This window comes from Anolis sagrei, chromosome 12 (genome assembly GCF_037176765.1).
Source record: "Anolis sagrei isolate rAnoSag1 chromosome 12, rAnoSag1.mat, whole genome shotgun sequence".
Classification (NCBI taxonomy): Eukaryota; Metazoa; Chordata; class Lepidosauria; order Squamata; family Dactyloidae; genus Anolis; species Anolis sagrei.
In genome coordinates this window covers 11,099,813-11,118,648 of record NC_090032.1, presented here as the reverse complement: position 1 = coordinate 11,118,648, position 18,836 = coordinate 11,099,813, and the positions used below count along the sequence as shown (strand labels likewise).

General features: G+C 40.8%; 2 protein-coding genes across 4 annotated transcripts in view; one reads left to right on the top strand and one right to left on the bottom strand.

Annotated features, from left to right (window-relative positions):
• The window catches only part of LOC132764289 (methyltransferase-like protein 25B), a 47,656-nt gene that overhangs the window by 11,663 nt on the left and 17,157 nt on the right, over positions 1-18,836 (top strand). Inside the window, exons 7-9 of one of the 3 annotated variants that reach the window (XM_067472425.1) lie at positions 4,168-4,859; positions 7,641-7,828; positions 7,969-8,135. In XM_067472425.1, coding sequence (XP_067328526.1) covers positions 4,168-4,859; positions 7,641-7,828; positions 7,969-8,087 — 999 coding nt within the window. In that variant the 3' untranslated portion in view covers positions 8,088-8,135. Of the gene's footprint in view, positions 1-4,167; positions 4,860-7,640; positions 7,829-7,968; positions 8,250-18,836 lie in introns of those variants that run through there. The other 2 variants (XM_067472426.1, XM_060758217.2) reach the window with 2 other exon arrangements.
• MRPL24 (mitochondrial ribosomal protein L24) overlaps positions 12,160-18,836 on the bottom strand; it is a 53,104-nt gene continuing 46,427 nt past the window's right edge. The window contains exon 6 of the mRNA XM_067472428.1: positions 12,160-12,878. Coding sequence (XP_067328529.1) covers positions 12,742-12,878 — 137 coding nt within the window. The 3' untranslated portion in view covers positions 12,160-12,741. The remainder of the gene's footprint in view (positions 12,879-18,836) is intronic.

Genomic DNA, 18,836 nt, shown 5'->3' with positions numbered 1-18,836 from the left:
ATAAGATAATAATTGAAATAAAGAAAGGAAAAACAAAAAATAACACCCTCAAGGAGGTCTGGGAAGAAGATTTAGGGATAAAAATAAATGAAACAGAGTGGCAACAATTATGGCGACAAAGACATCTAAAAATACTTATCAATACGAGTTAAAGAAAATTATTATAAGTTAATGTGGAAATGGTACCTAACACCAGTAAGAATTGTTGTTCTTCATTCGTTCAGTCGTCTCCGACTCTTTGTGACCTCATGGACCAGCCCACGCCAGAGCTCCCAGTAAGAATAGCACATATAAATAAAAACTATTCAAAAAATTGTTGGAGAGGGTGTCAAGAACCAGGAACATATATACATATGTGGTGGCAATGTAAATATGTAAATAATTTTTGGGGGAAAGTATTTAGAGAAATAGAAGATATAATGAATATTAAAATAGAAAGAAGTCCTAGTATAGCTTTATTATCATTATATAATAATAAACAATTGAAAAAGAGGATAAAGATGCTTATAGCAAGGAACTGGAAAATAGAAATAAATATACAAATAGAGGAGTGGTATAAGGAAGTATGGAAAATGTCAATAAATGATAAGCTGACATGTATATTAAAAGTTAAAAGAGGTATATAGAAACCAAGTGATTTTGATGATGTATGGAGAAAATTTATTGGAAAAGAATGAAAAAATAAAGAAGGAAAGTTACCTCCACAAAAATTGAAATTTTGAACAGATGATATGTAAAAGCCGTGGCTTGGGAGGGGGTGGGGGTTGGGGAGTACAGCGGTGAGAGATAGACAATATGTATAAACAGAAAAAGAACACTAGATGCCAAAAGCATGTTAGGTTGAATTGAATAATATGTATCTGCTGTAAAACAATGTATAACAAATATATTAAGTGCCTAGTATATACTATATCAATGCCTAGTATATACTATAATCTGCTCTGAGTCCTCTTGGGGAGATAGAGTGGAATATTTTAAAAGTGTATTATTATTATTTGAAACACAAGATGAGTCCACAGCAGACACTCTGCTGGTTGTTGAATTGGATCACATGTCGGACACTTCCCAAGTGTCTAGGACTGTGTGATGTATCGGTGAATAATGCATGCAGAAGGTGGCCTTCTGCAGCTGGCAGATGATAATTTTGTCAGAGCCGATTGTGTTTAAGTGCAGGCCAAATCTTTCGGCACTGTACCCAGTGTGCCGATCTCCACTGGGACCACCTTTACTGGTTTGTGCCAGAGTCTTTGCAGTTCCATCTTTAAATCCTCATATCATGTCAGCTTTTCTTGTTGTTTCTCTGCAATCCTGTTGTCGGCTGGATTGCCACATCGACAATCCATACTTTGTTTTTTAACATGATTGTGAGGTCAGGAGTATTGTGCTCCAAAACTCTGTCTGTCTGAATCCGGAAGTCCCAGGGGCCCAGCGTACCTGTCCGAATGTATCTCCTTCCATGGCCCACCTCAGAGTTTAAGATCTTCTGGGGAGGCTCTGCTCTCAGCCCCGCCTCTATCACAAGTGAGGTTAGTAGGGACAAGGGACAGGGCCTTCTCAGTGGTGGCCCCTCGCCTGTGGAATTCACTCCCCGGGGAAATTAGGTCATCAACATCCCTCCTCTCCTTCAGAAGGAAGCTGAAAACATGGATATGGGACCAGGCTTTTGGGTAATCTGGCAGACTGACAAGGTAATGACGACCAGAATTTGGAAAGTGCTATGGTAATGCTGAATGGACTTATGGATTTTAGAACTCGGTGAACATTTGGCCACTAGATTGGCTTTTTAGTTGTTATTGTATTAATTGATTGTTTTTAACTATTGTGGCTATTGTTGTTATGAATTTTATCTGTTGAATTGTTGGCATCGAATTGTGCCGGTTGTAAGCCGCCCTGAGTCCCCGCTTGGGGGTTGAGAAGGGCGGGGTAGATGTGCCCAAAATAAATAAATAAATAAATTTGGCGTGTTCATTCTCTGTAACTTTTCCCGGTTTGTGATCCCACCCGTTCTTTGTCGCAGGCAGATGGCATTTGTGGCACAAGTTCCAATGAATCATCTGAGCAACGGTGTTGTGCCTCTGCTTGTAGTCTGTCTGTGCCATCTTCTTGCAGCAGCTGAGGATGGGATCTATTGTTTCATCTGCTTCCTTGCAGAGTCTACATTTGGGATCTGTTGTCTGGCCTTGATGGCATTGGTTCGAATGGCTTGTTCTTGGGCTGCCAGAATTTTAGAATCATAGAATCAAAGAGTTGGAAGAGAGGAGATTCCACCACACTCCGGGGCAGAGAGTTCCACTGCTGAACGGCTCTCACAGTCAGGAAGTTCTTCCTCATGTTCAGATGGAATCTCCTCTCTTGTCGTTTGAAGCCATTGCTCCATTGCGTCCTAGTCTCCAAGGAAGCAGAAAACAAGCTTGCTCCCTCCTCCCTGTGGCTTCCTCTCACATATTTATACATGGCTATCATATCTCCTCTCAGCCTTCTCTTCTTCAGGCTAAACATGCCCAGTTCCCTAAGCCGCTCCTCATAGGGCTTGTTCTCCAGACCCTTGATCATTTTAGTCGCCCTCCTCTGGACACATTATTATTATTATTATTATTATTATTATTATTATTATTGTCGAAGGCTTTCATGGCCGGAAACACTGGGTTGTTGTTGGTTTTTTCGGGCTATATGGCCATGGACTAGAGGCATTTTCTCCTGATGTTTCACCTGCATCTATGGCAAGCATCCACCTCACTACCTCTGAGGATGCTTGCCATATAGATGCAGGCGAAACGTCAGAAGAGAATGCCTCTAGACCAATATTTATAATATTGTAATGTAATGCAATATAATACTACTACTAATAATATGATATTATATATTTATATTACATGTAATATTACTAATAATATTACAGTATAATTGATATAGTGCAATATAGCAATATTTAAAACAGATATTGTGCTATGTTAATAATATATTGTATGTATATATATCTTGTAAGCCGCTCTGAGTCCCCTTTGGGGTGAGAAGGGCGGCATATAAATGTCGTAAATAAAAAAAAAATATAGCCCGAAAAAAACGACAACCCATTATTTATTTATTTATTTATTTATTTATTTATGGCGCTTATATGCCGCCCTTCTCACCCCGAAGGGGACTCAGAGTGGCTTACAATATATATTTTCATACAATATATTATATTATTAGCATAGTACAATATCAGTATATATTACTATATTGCACTATACCATTATATTGTAATATTATTAGTAATATTACATGTAATTAAATATATAATTATAATTATAATATTGAATTATTATTACTAGTATTATATTGTATTACATTATAATATTATAAATATTATATGTATATACAATATACTATATTATATTATTATACTATATTATATTATTATTATATTATATTACTTCGCTTATATACCGCAATTCTCAGCCCAGGGGCGACTCATTGCGGTGTATTATTATTATTATTATTATTATTATCCAGAAATGTAACACCTTTGGTTTATTTAATTTATTTAATTCTTCCCTCTGGATCACTGAGTACTTTTATTAAATGGTTTCTGCTAGGGGGGGAAATTATTCCTCGACAGGCTTTAGATGTCTCTTGAGCCATAGAATCATAGAATCAAAGAGTTGGAAGAGACCTCATGGGCCATCCAGTCCAACCCCCTGCCAAGAAGCAGGAATATTGCATTCAAATCACCCCTGACAGATGGCCATCCAGCCTCTGCTTAAAAGCTTCCAAAGAAGGAGCCTCCACCACACTCCGGGGCAGAGAGTTCCACTGCTGAACGGCTCTCACAGTCAGGAAGTTCTTCCTCATGTTCAGATGGAATCTCCTCTCTTGTAGTTTGAAGCCATTGTTCCGCATCCTAGTCTCCAGGGAAGCAGAAAACAAGCTTGCTCCCTCCTCCCTGTGGCTTCCTCTCACATATTTATACATGGCTATCATATCCCCTCTCAGCCTTCTCTTCTTCAGGCTAAACATGCCCAGTTCCCTAAGCCGCTCCTCATAGGGCTTGTTCTCCAGACCCTTGATCATTTTAGTCGCCTCCTCTGGACACATTCCAGCTTGTGCCAAAGAGTGCCTGGCCTTGCCCAGGTATTGTCGGATTCAGGTGTGGCTCTTGACTCTATTTCTCTCTCCTTCTTGCAGGCTCAAGATGGCATCTCTCACAAAGCGCCATGCCACGTGGTGGGCTGGGTTGACCCCAGGGCGCCGTGGTCAGAGTTTGTGCGCTTGCTGCAGCCTGGGAAGGACCAAAGTCGCGAAGGAGGAGCAGCTGGAGTGCCCCCTAAACGGTCAGCTTTGGACACAGATTTTGAAAAGGAAGGATGCCCACCCACTGTAGTGCATCGTGAAGGAAGAAGAGCAGAAGCTGCCCCAGAAGATGGGGGCTTCATAGAGGAGCCAAGTGACTCTCTTGTTAGACTCCATAACCTCCTCCTCACTGGACTCCATGCCTGCGGTGATCTGAGTGTTGCCCTTTTACGGTATTTTGCCCGCTGCCCACAAGTAGTGGGCATCACATCAGTCGGTTGCTGCTACATGAAGCTCACCACAGTAGATGAGGCGGCCCTTTCTCCTGGCCCCCAGCCCTCCGAATGGGGCTACCCATTGAGCAGTTGGGTCTCCTCCCTTCCGGGACATCGGCTCTCCTACAAGGCCCGCGAAGTGGCTTGCCATGCCATTGAGGACTACGTCCAGCGGCTCCGGCATCAAAGCCCCACGCTCCGGACCCACTGCTTCCGTGCCGTGCTGGAGGTGGTGATTCGGGCTGCGGACCCAAGCAAGAAGCGGTTGGGGGTCCAGACCATCAAGAAGGTCTATACTCTCTCCTTCCAAGAGTGAGTCCATGTGATGGTTTTGCTGGCCCTTCGGGTCAGCAGAATGGCCAGAGCGGGTTTGGGTAGCCACTGCATCCCATTGAGGGAGACCCTGGAAAATGTTCAGGTGCAAAGTCTGAGATAGGTTTGTTTGGGCCAGAAACAAGGTGGAGTGGGATTCAGACCTTAACACGGCAGCCAAGAAAAATATCCTATGTTCAATTGAAGAGAGATATTGACAAGCTGGAATGTGTCCAGAGGAGGGCGACGAAAATGATCAAGGGTCTGGAGAACAAGCCCTATGAGGAGCGGCTTAAGGAGCTGGGCATGTTTAGCCTGAAGAAGAGAAGGCTGAGAGGACATATGATAGCCATGTATAAATCATAGAATCATAGAATCAAAGAGTTGGAAGAGACCTCATGGGCCATCCAGTCCAACCCCATTCTGCCAAGAAGCAGGAATTTTGCATTCAAAGCACCCCTGACAAATGGCCATCCAGCCTCTGCTTAAAAGCTTCCAAAGAAGGAGCCTCCACCACACTCCGGGGCAGAGAGTTCCACTGCTGAACGGCTCTCACAGTCAGGAAGTTCTTCCTCATGTTCAGATGGAATCTCCTCTCTTGTAGTTTGAAGCCATTGTTCCGCGTCCTAGTCTCCAGGGAAGCAGAAAACAAGCTTGCTCCCTCCTCCCTGTGGCTTCCTCTCACATATTTATACATGGCTATCATATCTCCTCTCAGCCTTCTCTGTGAGAGGAAGCCACAGGGAGGAGGGAGCAGATCAGGGGTCTGGAGAACAAGCCCTATGAGGAGCGGCTTAAGGAGCTGGGCATGTTTAGCCTGAAGAAGAGAAGGCTGAGAGGAGATATGATAGCCGTGTATAAATATGTGAGAGGAAGCCACAGGGAGGAGGGAGCAGATCAGGGGTCTGGAGAACATGCCCTATGAGGAGCGGCTTAAGGAGCTGGGCATGTTTAGCCTGAAGAAGAGAAGGCTGAGAGGAGATATGATAGCCATGTATAAATATGTAAGAGGAAGGCACAGGGAGGAGGGAGCAGATCAGGGGTCTGGAGAACAAGCCCTATGAGGAGCGGCTTAAGGAGCTGGGCATGTTTAGCCTGAAGAAGAGAAAGCTGAGAGGAGATATGATAGCCATGTATAAATATGTGAGAGGAAGCCACAGGGAGGAGGGAGCAAGCTTGTTTTCTGCTTCCTTGGAGATGAGGACGCAATGGAGCAATGGCTTCAAACTAAAAGAGAGGAGATTCCATCTGAACATGAGGAAAAACTTTCTGACTGTGAGAGCCGTTCAGCAGTGGAACTCTCTGCCCCGGAATGTGGTGGAGGCTCCTTCTTTGGAAGCTTTTAAACAGAGGCTGGATGGCCATCTGTCGGGGGTGATTTGAATGCAATATTCCTGCTTCTTGGCAGAATGGGGTTGGACTGGATGGCCCATGAGGTCTCTTCCAACTCTTTGATTCTATGATTCTAATTTACTTGTGGAGATGAATGGAGCCGATCAGGGTTTTTGATCATACTTGAAAATAAACCAAATTTTCCAGCCCCCTTTTTAGGCTGAAAAAGCCCCCCTTGGCTTATACTTGTGTCAAGGTTATTATTTTACTATTATTATTGTTGTTATTATTATTATATTTATAATTTTACTCTATTTACTTTTATTATTACATTTACATTTATTATTTTTCTCTATTATTATTACATGTATTGTTTTACTCTTATTATATTTATTATTTTATTCTATTTATTGTTTGTACATTTATTATTTCACTCTATTATTATTACATTTATTATTAAACCTTTACCTTAGGAGCTTCAGCTTATATTCAGGTCATAGAATCATAGAATCAAAGAGTTGGAAGAGACCTCCTGGGCCATCCAGTCCAACCCCATTCTGCCAAGAAGCAGGAATATTGCATTCAAATCACCCCTGACAGATGGCCATCCAGCCTCTGCTTAAAAGCTTCCAAAGAAGGAGCCTCCACCACACTCCGAGGCAGAGAGTTCCACTGCTGAACGATTCTCACAGTCAGGAAGTTCTTCCTCGTGTTCAGATGGAATCTCCTTTCTTGTAGTTTGAAGCCATTGTTCCGCGTCCTAATCTCCAAGGAAGGAGAAAACAAGCTTGCTCCCTCCTCCCTGTGGCTTCCTCTCACATATTTATACATGGCTATCATATCCCCTCTCAGCCGTCTCTTCTTCAGGCTAAACATGCCGGGCTCCTTAAGCCACTCCTCATAGGGCTTGTTCTCCAGACCTTTTATCATTTTAGTCGCTCTCCTCTGGACACATTCCAGCTTGTCAATATCTCTCTTGAATTGTGGTGCCCAGAATTGGACACAATATTCCAGGTGTGGTCTAGGGTCGGTTTATACTAGCGTATATACAGAGCCCCCGGTGGCGCAGTGGGTTAAAGCACTGAGCTACTGAGCTTGTTGATCGAAAGGTCGCAGGTTCAATTCTGGGGAGCGGCGTGAGCTTCCGCTGTCAGCCCTAGCTTCTGCCAACCTAGCAGTTCGAAAACATGCAAATGTGAGTAGACGGCGCTCCAAGGAGTCATGCCGGCCACATGACCTTGGAGGTGTCTACGGACAACGCTGGCTCTTCGGCTTAGAAATGGAGATGAGCACCACACCCCAGAGTCAGACATGACTGGACTTAATGTCAGGGGACTATAGGTTACCTTATATACCTATATACGGTATATAAGGTAACAGTTTATCACTAAACTGTTCATCTTTGTAAGTGGTCTCAACTCTCGCTCCAACTCCCCTCCCCTTTTGCAGGTATGCCCACCTCGGCCTGGAGCGCCTGGGGATGGAGCCCAGCCTAGCCCACGTGCCGCCTGAATCCTTAGCGGCCATGTTGGCCCAAGAGCAGAAGGTGGTGGCCTTCTTCAGCCTTGCCCTGCTCCTGGCGCCTGTGGTGGAGACCCTCCTGCTGCTTGACCGCATGATTTACCTGCAAGAGCAAGGTGAGCCTGGATTTGGGGGGTGGGGGGGGGTGGGCTTGGAGAGGTCACTGGTTGTTCTAGCGGGGCTCACTTCCATCCATGACCAGGAGGAAGGAGTGACCTGCTGAGGACCCTGACCCCTTGTGTGTTGCCTCCCACAGGTTTCCACTGTGAGCTCCTCCCTCTGTTCGACCCCCACTTCTCCCCCAGAAACCTGGTGCTGCTGGCGGCAAAGGCTAAGGCAGGATCCGATCTCAGAGTCCTGGCAATGGAAACGTAATACAGATGAAGGAGAGTTGCCTTCCCTTTCCCTATGGAAGATGCCCAGGTGAAGGGACATGAATGGCTACACCTAGTTTATTTATAATTTTACTCTATTATTATTCCATTTATTATTTTTCTCTATTTATTATTCCATTTATTATTTTACTCTATTATTACATTTATTATCTATATCTATAAATCTGTAAGTGGCGTCCAACGGGACAGCAAAACTCAAAAACACCCCAACAAAAATTAACCAAAATTCCCATGCACCTACCTCAACCTACAAGGTACAAACATATTGAATCAAAATAAAAAACAACGCAACAACACACTCACAAAACGACAAAACAACTGAGCATGCGCAGCCGCAATTTCCCTGGTGCGCGCACCTGCCGGCCAACGCTCCCTCCGCGCAAGTCACGCCCCCATCCTCCCGCCACGCCGCTTCCCACCCTGTCAAAACCATCCCTCCTCCCCCTCCTTCATCTAACCCCGCCCACGTGATACGCCCCCTTCCTTCGCCCCCCACCCCTTCCCTCGCTGACTCAATCCTTCCCTCCTCCCACCCCCCCCTCCGGTAAGACATGCCCCCTTCCTTCCCCGCAGCAGGCTCAATCAAGGAAGAGGAAAAACATCGAAGGAAGGAAACAGAGAAGGAAACATGGAAGCAGAGTGAAGGAAAGAAGGAAAGAGGTAGAGAAGGAAAAAAAGAGAGAAAGAGGAAATGAAGCGGGATGGAAAGAAATGGGTAGAGAAAGAAGGAAGGAGATAAGGAAAGAAATGGAAGGAGATAGTGAAGGAAGAAGAGAAAGAGCGGGGAAGGAAGGCCAGAAAAAGGAAGAATGGAAACAAAAACCAAAGGAAGGAAGGAAAGAGGCAGAAAAGGAAGGAAGAGAAAGGAAAGGAAAAGAAAAAAGGAAGAAGGAAGGAGGAAGAGAAGGAAGGAAGGAGAGAAGGAAAGAAGAAAAGGGAATGAGGGAAAGAAGGAGAGAAAGAGGGAGGTAAGGTGGGCCACAGCAACGCGTGGCAGGGTACAGCTAGTTTTACTATATTTATTATTGTAATTACATGTATTATTTCTCTTTTATTATTACATTTATTATTTTACTCTAGTTATTATTATTATTATTATTATTATTATTACTTTACTTTTATTATTTTACTCTATTATTTATTTATCTGCAGTATTTATATTCTGCCCTTCTCACCCCGCAGGGGACTCAGGGCGGATTACAATGTACATATATGGCAAACATTCAATGCCAATTTGACTTACAACGTATACAGACATACACAGAGGCTATTTAACTTTTTCTGGCCGCCAGGGGAGGTGTCGCTTTCATCGTCCAACTGCGACGCTGATGAAGCACTTCCGCATTCCCCGCATGCTTCCCCGCTGGAATGCTTTGCTGGAGTCTTCTTTATGGTCTCATAAATCAGTTAATTTAGCCTCCCCACACTTTTTTTAAAGGTGGTACCTAATTTTCCTACTTGAGAGATGCAACTGTCTTTCGGGTTGCAAAGGTCGACAACAGGCTACACAATTGGTTGGAAACTCACTCCAACCCGGGCTGGCTTCGAACTCTGAACCTTTTGGTCAGAGTGATCTTAATGCAGCTGACACTCAGCCAGCTGCGCCACAATCCTGGTGCTCTATTATTACTGTAATTACCTTTCCATAATTTTATTCTATTATTTTTATTACATTTATTATTTTACTCTGTTATTACTGTTATTATTACATTTCCATTATTTTACTCTATTATTTTATTACATGTATTATTTTACTCTTTTTATTATTATTACATTTATTATTTTTCTCTTTTTATTATTACATTTATTATTTTACTTTATTATTATGTGTTTATTGGAATGTTATTTTGTTACTGTGTTTATACTTTTTTTCTTCTATGTAATTTTGATTATGTTGCTTGTTGTTTATGTTTTGATTTTATTTTGCTTTAATATGTTGTCCTGGGCTTGGCCCCATGTAAGCTGCTCCGAGTCCCCATTGGGGAGATGGTGGCGGGGTATAAATAAAGATTATTATTATTATTAGTTATTATTACATTTCCATTATTTTACTCTATTATTATATTTATTATTTTCTCTATTTATTATTACTTTTATTATTTTACTGTTTATTATTATTACATTTATTGTTTTATTTATTTATTTATTTATATTTATTTAACTTGTATACCGCTACTCCCAATTTGGCTCGGAGTGGTTTACAGCAACAGATTAAAACAATACAATTATGCTATTATTATTGGTATTATTACATTTCCATTATTTTACTCTAATATTTTATTACATTTATTACTTTCTTCTTTTTATTATTATTACATTTATTATTTTACTCTATTATTATTAACATTTATTATTTTACTTTATTATTAGTTATTACTATATTTCCATTATTTGACTCTATTATTTTTTCTCTATTTGTTATTATCACTTTTATTACTTTACTGTTTATTATTATTATTATAATTATTATTATTATTATTACATTTATTGTTTTATGCTATTATTAGTTATTACATTTCCATTATTTTACCCTATCATTATTACAGTTATTATTTTATTCTATTATTATTACATTTATTATTTTACTCATTTATTTATTTATTTATTTACAGCTTTCATATTCCGTCCTTCTCACTCCGCAGGGGACTCAGGGCGGATTACAGTGTACACATATATGGCAAACATTCAATGCCAATTTTTGACATACAAACATATACAGACATACACAGAGGCTATTTAACTTTTTCTGGCCGCCAGGAGAGTTGTCGCTTTCGTCGCCCATCTGAGACACTGATGAAGCACTTCCGCATTCCCCGCATGCTTTTGCTGGAGTGCTTTGCTGGAGTCTTCTTTATGGCCTCATAAATCAGTTAATTTAGCCTCCCCACACTTTAAGGTGGTACCTAATTTTCCTACTTGACAGATGCAGCTGTCTTTCGGGTTGCAAAGGTCGACAACAGGCTACACACTCAGCTAGCTGCGCCACAATCCTGGTGCTCTATTATTATTATTGTTATTATTAGATTTCCATTATTTTACTCTATTATTTTATTACATTTATTATTTTTCTCTTTTTATTATTATTACATTTATTATTTTACTTTATTATTATTATGTATTTGTTGGAATGTTATTTTGTTACTGGGTTTATACTTTTTTTCTTCTATGTAATTTTGATTATGTTGCTTGTTGTTTATGTTTTGATCAAACTACAAGAGAGGAGATTCCATCTGAACATTAGGAAGAACTTCCTGACTGTGAGAGCCGTTCAGCAGTGGAACTCTCTGCCCCGGAGTGTGGTGGAGGCTCCTTCTTTGGAAGCTTTTAAGCAGAGGCTGGATGGCCATTTGTCAGGGGTGATTTGAATGCAATATTCCTGCTTCTTGGCAGAATGGGGTTGGACTGGATGGCCCAAGAGGTCTCTTCCAACTCTTTGATTCTATGATTTTATTTTGCTGTAATATGTTGTCTGGGCTTGGCCCCATGTAAGCTGCTCCGAGTCCCCATTGGGGAGATGGTGGCGGGGTATAAATAAAGTTTATTATTACTATTATTATTAGTTATTATTACATTTCCATTATTTGACTCTATTATTATATTTATTATATTTTCTGTATTTATTATTATTTTATTATTTTACCCATTATTATCATCATTACATTTATTGTTTTATGCTATTATTACTGTTGTTATTACATTTCCATTATTTTACTCTATTATTATTATTATTATAGTTATTAATAATATTTATTAATTACATTTATTTACATTTAAAAACTATTTGTTATTACATTTATTATTTTACTCTATTATTATTACATTTATTATTCTACTCTATTATTACTGTTATTATTAGATTTCCATTATTTTACTCTATTATTATTATTTTTATTACATTATTCTATTCCCTTTATTATTATTATTATTATTATTATTGGAAGGATACGTAAGCATATTTACATTGAAGCAGGTTAGAATAATGGTTGGACAGTTGGACAGTCTTATCTTAAATTACAGTTTTATGTAAATATTCAAAAACGACTCAATTAATGTAATTTTTGGTATCTATTTTATTTTGCAATTTCCCAGTAGCTGCTGCATTTCCCATCCTCGGCTTATACTCGAGTAAATACATTTTTCTAGATTTTTGTGGTAAAATTAGGCTTATATTCTCGTCTTATACTCAAGTATTTAACCTACTGATGCCTCAATTAATGTAATTTTATTGGTATCTATTTCTATTTTGCTGTATTCTCCATCCTTGGCAATGGAAACGTAATACAGACAAAGGAAAGTTCCATCTCCCTATGGAAGATGTCCAGGCGAAGGGACACGAATGGCTAGACCTAGTTACGTCTGGACTTCTGAAACATCTCCTCTTCCGAGAGAGGCCTCCTGGAAATCCGTATCAGAGCATACTTCTCCCTGGATGATCCAGACTCTATTTTTACAAAAGGCACAACTTCCCGTTGATAAAACTCCAGACTGAAATATGGGAGAGTACTGGTATAATTTCCATCCTGGGAAACGGGGACTTGGAGGAGAAAAGGAGAAGAGCCTTCAAGGATGGAGCTCCTGAGCAGTCTCGAGGTCCAAAGCGTGACCGTCCTGGTTGGGGAGGCGGAAGAGGAGTGCTAATACCAGTAGGACTTCCGGAAGCGCCGCGTCTCCACGATCCCCTTCATCTCCATGATTTCCTCTTGGAATGTCTTCAAGGACGGGGTGTAGGTGTTCTCCAAGGCGTCCTCCACCGAGGTGTCCTTAGGGCCGTCTTGGTGGATCATGATAGGGGAAAAGACACAAAAACATGAGCCCATCTTTGCACTCTGAAGGTGACTTTTTACCTCTAAGGTGATAGTTCTCATAGCAACTTATTATTATTATTATTATATAATGTAGTATAACTATTAGAGGCTGGATTCCATCTGAACATTAGGAAAAACTTCCTGACTGTGAGAGCCGTTCAGCAGTGGAACTCTCTGCCCCGGAGTGTGGTGGAGGCTCCTTCTTTGGAAGCTTTTAAGCAGAGGCTGGATGGCCATCTGTCAGGGGTGATTTGAATGCAATATTCCTGCTTCTTGGCAGGGGGTTGGACTGGATGGCCCATGAGGTCTCTTCCAACTCTTTGATTCTATGATTCTAAGATAATGTAATAATATAACATGATGTAATAATAATAATAATAGGGTTGCTGTGAGTTTTCATGTTCCAGAAGCATTCTCTCCTGACATTTCACCCACGTCTTGGTGGAACGTGGTAGGGGAAAAGAGACAAAAACATGAGCCAACCTTGGCACTCTGAAGGTGACTTTTTACCTCTAAGGTGATAGTTCTCATAGCAACTTGTGGGGATGCATGTGGGAAAGTACCCACTCCCTCCTAATAGAAGTTATTATTATTATTATTATTATTATTATTATTGTATAATGTAGTATAAGATAATGTAATGATGTAATAATAATAATAATAATAATAATAATAATAATAATAATAATAACTTCTATTATTATTGTATAATGTAGTATAAGATAATGTAATGATGTAATAATAATAATAATAATAATAATAATAATAATAATAGGGTTGCTGTGAGTTTTCATGTTCCAGAAGCATTCTCTCCTGACATTTCACCCACGTCTTGGTGGAACGTGGTAGGGGAAAAGAGACAAAAACATGAGCCCATCTTTGCACTCTGAAGGTGACTTTTTACCTCTAAGGTGATAGTTCTCATAGCAACTTGTGGGATGGATGTGGGAAAGTACCCACCCCCTCCTAATAGAAGTTATTATTATTATTATTATTATTATTATTATATAATGTAGTATAAGATAATGTAATGATGTAATAATAATAATAATAATAATAATAATAATAGGGTTGCTGTGAGTTTTCATGTTCCAGAAGCATTCTCTCCTGACATTTCGCCCACGTCTTGGTGGAACGTGGTAGGGGAAAAGAGACAAAAACATGAGCCCATCTTTGCACTCTGAAGGTGACATTTTACCTCTAAGGTGATAGTTCTCATAGCAACTTGTGGGATGGATGTGGGAAAGTACCCACCCCCTCCTAATAGAAGTTATTATTATTATTATTATTATTATTATTATTATTATTGTTGTTGTTGTTCATTCGTTCAGTCGTCTCCGACTCTTCGTGACCTCATGGACCAGCCCACGCCAGAGCTCCCTGTCGGCCGTTACCACCCCCCGCTCCTTCAAGGTCAGTCCAGTCACTTCAAGGATGCCATCCATCCATCTTGCCCTTGGTCGGCCCCTCTTCCTTTTGCCTTCCACTTTCCCCAGCATGATTGTCTTCTCTAGGCTTTCCTGTCTCCTCATGATGTGGCCAAAGGACTTCCACTTTGTCTCTAGTATCTTTCCCTCCAGTGAGCAGTTGGGCTTTATTTCCTGGAGGATGGACTGGTTGGACCTTCTCGCAGTCCAAGGCACTCTCAGCACTTTCCTCCAGCACTACAGCTCAAAAGCATCGATCTTCCTTCGCTCAGCCTTCCCTAAGGTCCAGCTCTCACATCCGTAGGTGACTACAGGGAAGACCATGGCTTTGACTAGGCAATGGATCTTTGTTGCCAGTCTGATGTCTCTACTCTTCACTATTTTATCGAGACTGGACATTGCTCTCCTCCCAAGAAGGAAGCGTCTTCTGATTTCCTGGCTACAGTCTGCATCTGCAGTAATCTTTGCACCTAGAAATACAAAGTCTGTCACGGCCTCCACGGTTTCTCCCTCTATTTTCCAGTTGTCAATCATTCTTGTTGCCATAATCTTGGTTTTTTTGACGTTTAGCTGCAACCTGGCTTTTGCGCTTTCTTCTTTCACCTTGATTAGAAGGCTCCTCAGCTCCTCCTCGCTTTCGGCCATCAGAGTGGTGTCATCTGCATATCTGAGGTTGTTAATGTTTCTTCCAGCAATTTTCACCCCAGCTTTGCATTCATCCAGCCCCGCACATCCTCGCATGATGTGTTCTGCATACAAGTTAACAAGGTTGGGTGAGAGGATGCAGCCTTGCCGGACGCCTTTCCCAATCTTGAACCAGTCTGTTGTTCCGTGTTCAGTTCTGACTGTTGCTCCTTGGTCCTTGTACAGATTCCTCAGGAGAGAGGGAAGGGGGCTTGGGATGCCCATCCCACCAAGGACTTGCCACAATTTATTATGATCCACACAGTCAAAGGCTTTAGAATAGTCAATGAAGCAGAAGTAGATGTTTTTCTGAAACTCCCTGCCTTTCTCCATTCTCCAGCATCCGGATATTGGCAATCGGGTCTCTGGTTCCTCTGCCTTTTCTAAACCCAGCTTGACCATCTGGCAACTCTCTCTCCATGTATTGCTGGAGTCTTCCTTGCAGGATCTTGAGCATTACCTTACTGGCATGAGAAATAAGGGCCACTGTACGGAAGTTTGAGCAATCTTTCGCATTTCCCTTTTTTGGTATGGGGATATAAGTTGATTTTTTCCAGTCTGATGGCCATTCTTGTGTTTTCCATATTTGCTGGCAAATGGCATGCATCACCTTGACAGCATCATCTTTTAAGATTTTAAACAGTTCAGCTGGGATCCCGTCGTCTCCTGCTGCCTTGTTGTTAGCAATGCTTCTTAAGGCCCATTCAACCTCACTCCTCAGGATGTCTGGTTCTAATTCATTCACCACACCGTCAAAGCTATCCTCGATATTGTTATCCTTCCTATACAGATCTTCTGCATAGTCTCGCCACCTTCTCTTGATCTCTTCAGCTTCTGTTAGGTCCCTGCCATCTTTGTTTCTTATCATACCAATTTTTGCCTGAAATTTACCTCCAATGTTTCTAATTTTCTGGAAGAGGTCTCTTGTCCTTCCTATTCTGTTGTCTTCTTCCACTTCCATGCATTGCTTATTTAAAAATAGTTCCTTATCTCTTCTGGCTAACCTCTGGAATTGCGCATTTAACTGGGCATATCTCCCCTTTTCACTGTTTCCTTTTGCTTTCCTCCTTTCTTGGGCTACTTCCAGTGTCTCAGCAGACAACCATTTTGCCTTCTTGGTTTTCTTTTTCTTTGGAACGTACTTTGTTGCCGCCTCCTGAACAATGTCGCGGACTTCTGTCCATAGTTCTTCTGGGACTCTGTTTACTAAATCTAGTCCTTCAAATCTGTTCTTCACTTCCACTGTATATTCGCTAGGAATGTTAGTGAGATCATATCTAACTGGTCTGTGTATTTTCCCTGATCTCTTTAGTTTTATTCTAAATTGGGCAATAAGAAGTTCGTGATCTGAGCTACAGTCAGCCCCAGGTCTTGTTTTCACCGACTGGATGGATGTCCGCCACCTTTGGCTGCAAAGGATGTAGTCAATCTGATTTCGGTGCTGACCGTCTGGTGAGGTCCATGTATAAAGCCGTCTTTTAGGTTGTTGGAAGAGAGTGTTTGTAATACACAGCGAGTTTTCCTGGCAAAATTCTATCAGCCTGCGTCCCGCTTCATTTTGTTCTCCCAGACCATGCTTGCCTGTGATCCCAGTTGTCATTTGACTTCCCACCTTGGCATTCCAGTCTCCTGTAATGAAAATAATGTCTCTTTTTGGTGTATTATCCAGTAGGTCCTGCAGATCTTCATAGAACTGATCTACTTCTGCTTCTTCAGCAGCTGTGGTTGGGGCGTATATTTGGATCACTGTGATGTTGAAAGGCTTTCCTTGCACTCGAATTGAGATCATTCTGTCATTTTTTGGGTTGTATCCAAGCACCGCTTTAGCAAATTTCTTATTAATTATGAAGGCTACTCCATTTCTTCGATGTTCCTCTTGTCCACAGTAGTAGATCTGGTGGTCATCTGATGTGAAGTGGCCCATTCCAGTCCATTTCAGTTCGCTGACCCCCAGAATGTCTATCTTTAGTCTTGACATCTCACCAATAACAACATCCAATTTGCCCTGGCTCATAGATCTTACATTCCAGGTTCCTATGGTGTGTTGATCTTTAGAGCATCGGATTCGTCGTTCGCCTCCAGTACCGTCGGCCGCTAGCCTTCCTTTCGGCTTTGAGCTAGCTGCGTCATCACATCTGGGGCTAGTTGAACTTATCCTCTGCTCCTCCCCAGTAGCATTTTGGCCATCTTCCGACCTGGGAGTCCCATCTTCCAATGGCATACCGACATATCTCTGGTTGTACTGGTCCATTTAGTTTTCTTGGCAAGGATACTGGAGTGGTTTGCCATTGCCTTCCCCAGGGATCACGCTTGGTCTGACCTCTCTGCCACAACCGTCCCGTCTTGGGTGGCCCTTCACGGTTTCGCTCATGACATCATTGAGGTGCTCAAGCTCCAGCGCCCCGACAAGGCGGTGATCCTTTGCTGGAGTGTGCAAATAGTATGGGACATATATATTGCAACTATATATCCACATCCATATATATTGCAACTATATACAAACACACACACATATATGGAATGGGACCTATTTGCAAATGGTATGGGACATATATATTGAAACTATACACACACACAAACACACATATATGGTATGGAATCTATGTGCAAATAGTATGGGACATATATATTGCAACTATATATACACATCCATATATATTGCAACTATATACAAACACACACATATATATGGAATGGGACCTATGTGCAAATAGTATTGGACATATATATTGAAACTATACACACACACACACATATATGGTATGGAATCTATGTGCAAATAGTATGGGACATATATATTGCAACTATATATCCACATCCATATATATTGCAACTATATACAAACACACACATATATATGGAATGGGACCTATGTGCAAATAGTATTGGACATATATATTGAAACTATACACACACACACACACATATGGTATGGAATCTATGTGCAAATAGTATGGGACATATATATTGCAACTATATATACACATCCATATATATTGCAACTATATATACACATCCATATATATTGCAACTATATACAAACACACACATATATATGGAATGGGACATATGTGCAAATAGTATTGGACATATATATTGAAACTATATACAAACACACACACATATATGGAATGGGACCTATGTGCAAATAGTATGGGACATATATATTGAAACTATACACACACACACACACACATATATGGTATGGAATCTATGTGCAAATAGTATGGGATATATATATTGCAACTATATATCCACATCCATATATATTGCAACTATATACAAACACACACACATATATGGAATGGGACCTATTTGCAAATAGTATGGGACATATATATTGAAACTATACACACACACACATATATGTTATGGAATCTATGTGCAAATAGTATGGGACATATATATTGCAACTATATATCCACATCCATATATATTGCAACTATATACAAACACACACATATATATGGAATGGGACCTATTTGCAAATAGTATGGGACATATATATTGAAACTATACACACACACACACATATATGGTATGGAATCTATGTGCAAATAGTATGGGACATATATATTGCAACTATATATCCACATCCATATATATTGCAACTATATACAAACACACACATATATATGGAATGGGACCTATGTGCAAATAGTATTGGACATATATATTGCAACTATATACAAACACACACACATATATGGAATGGGACCTATGTGCAAATAGTATTGGACATATATATTGCAACTATATATACACACACACATATATACATGGCATGGGACCTTCTGGGTGGCTTCTTTCGCC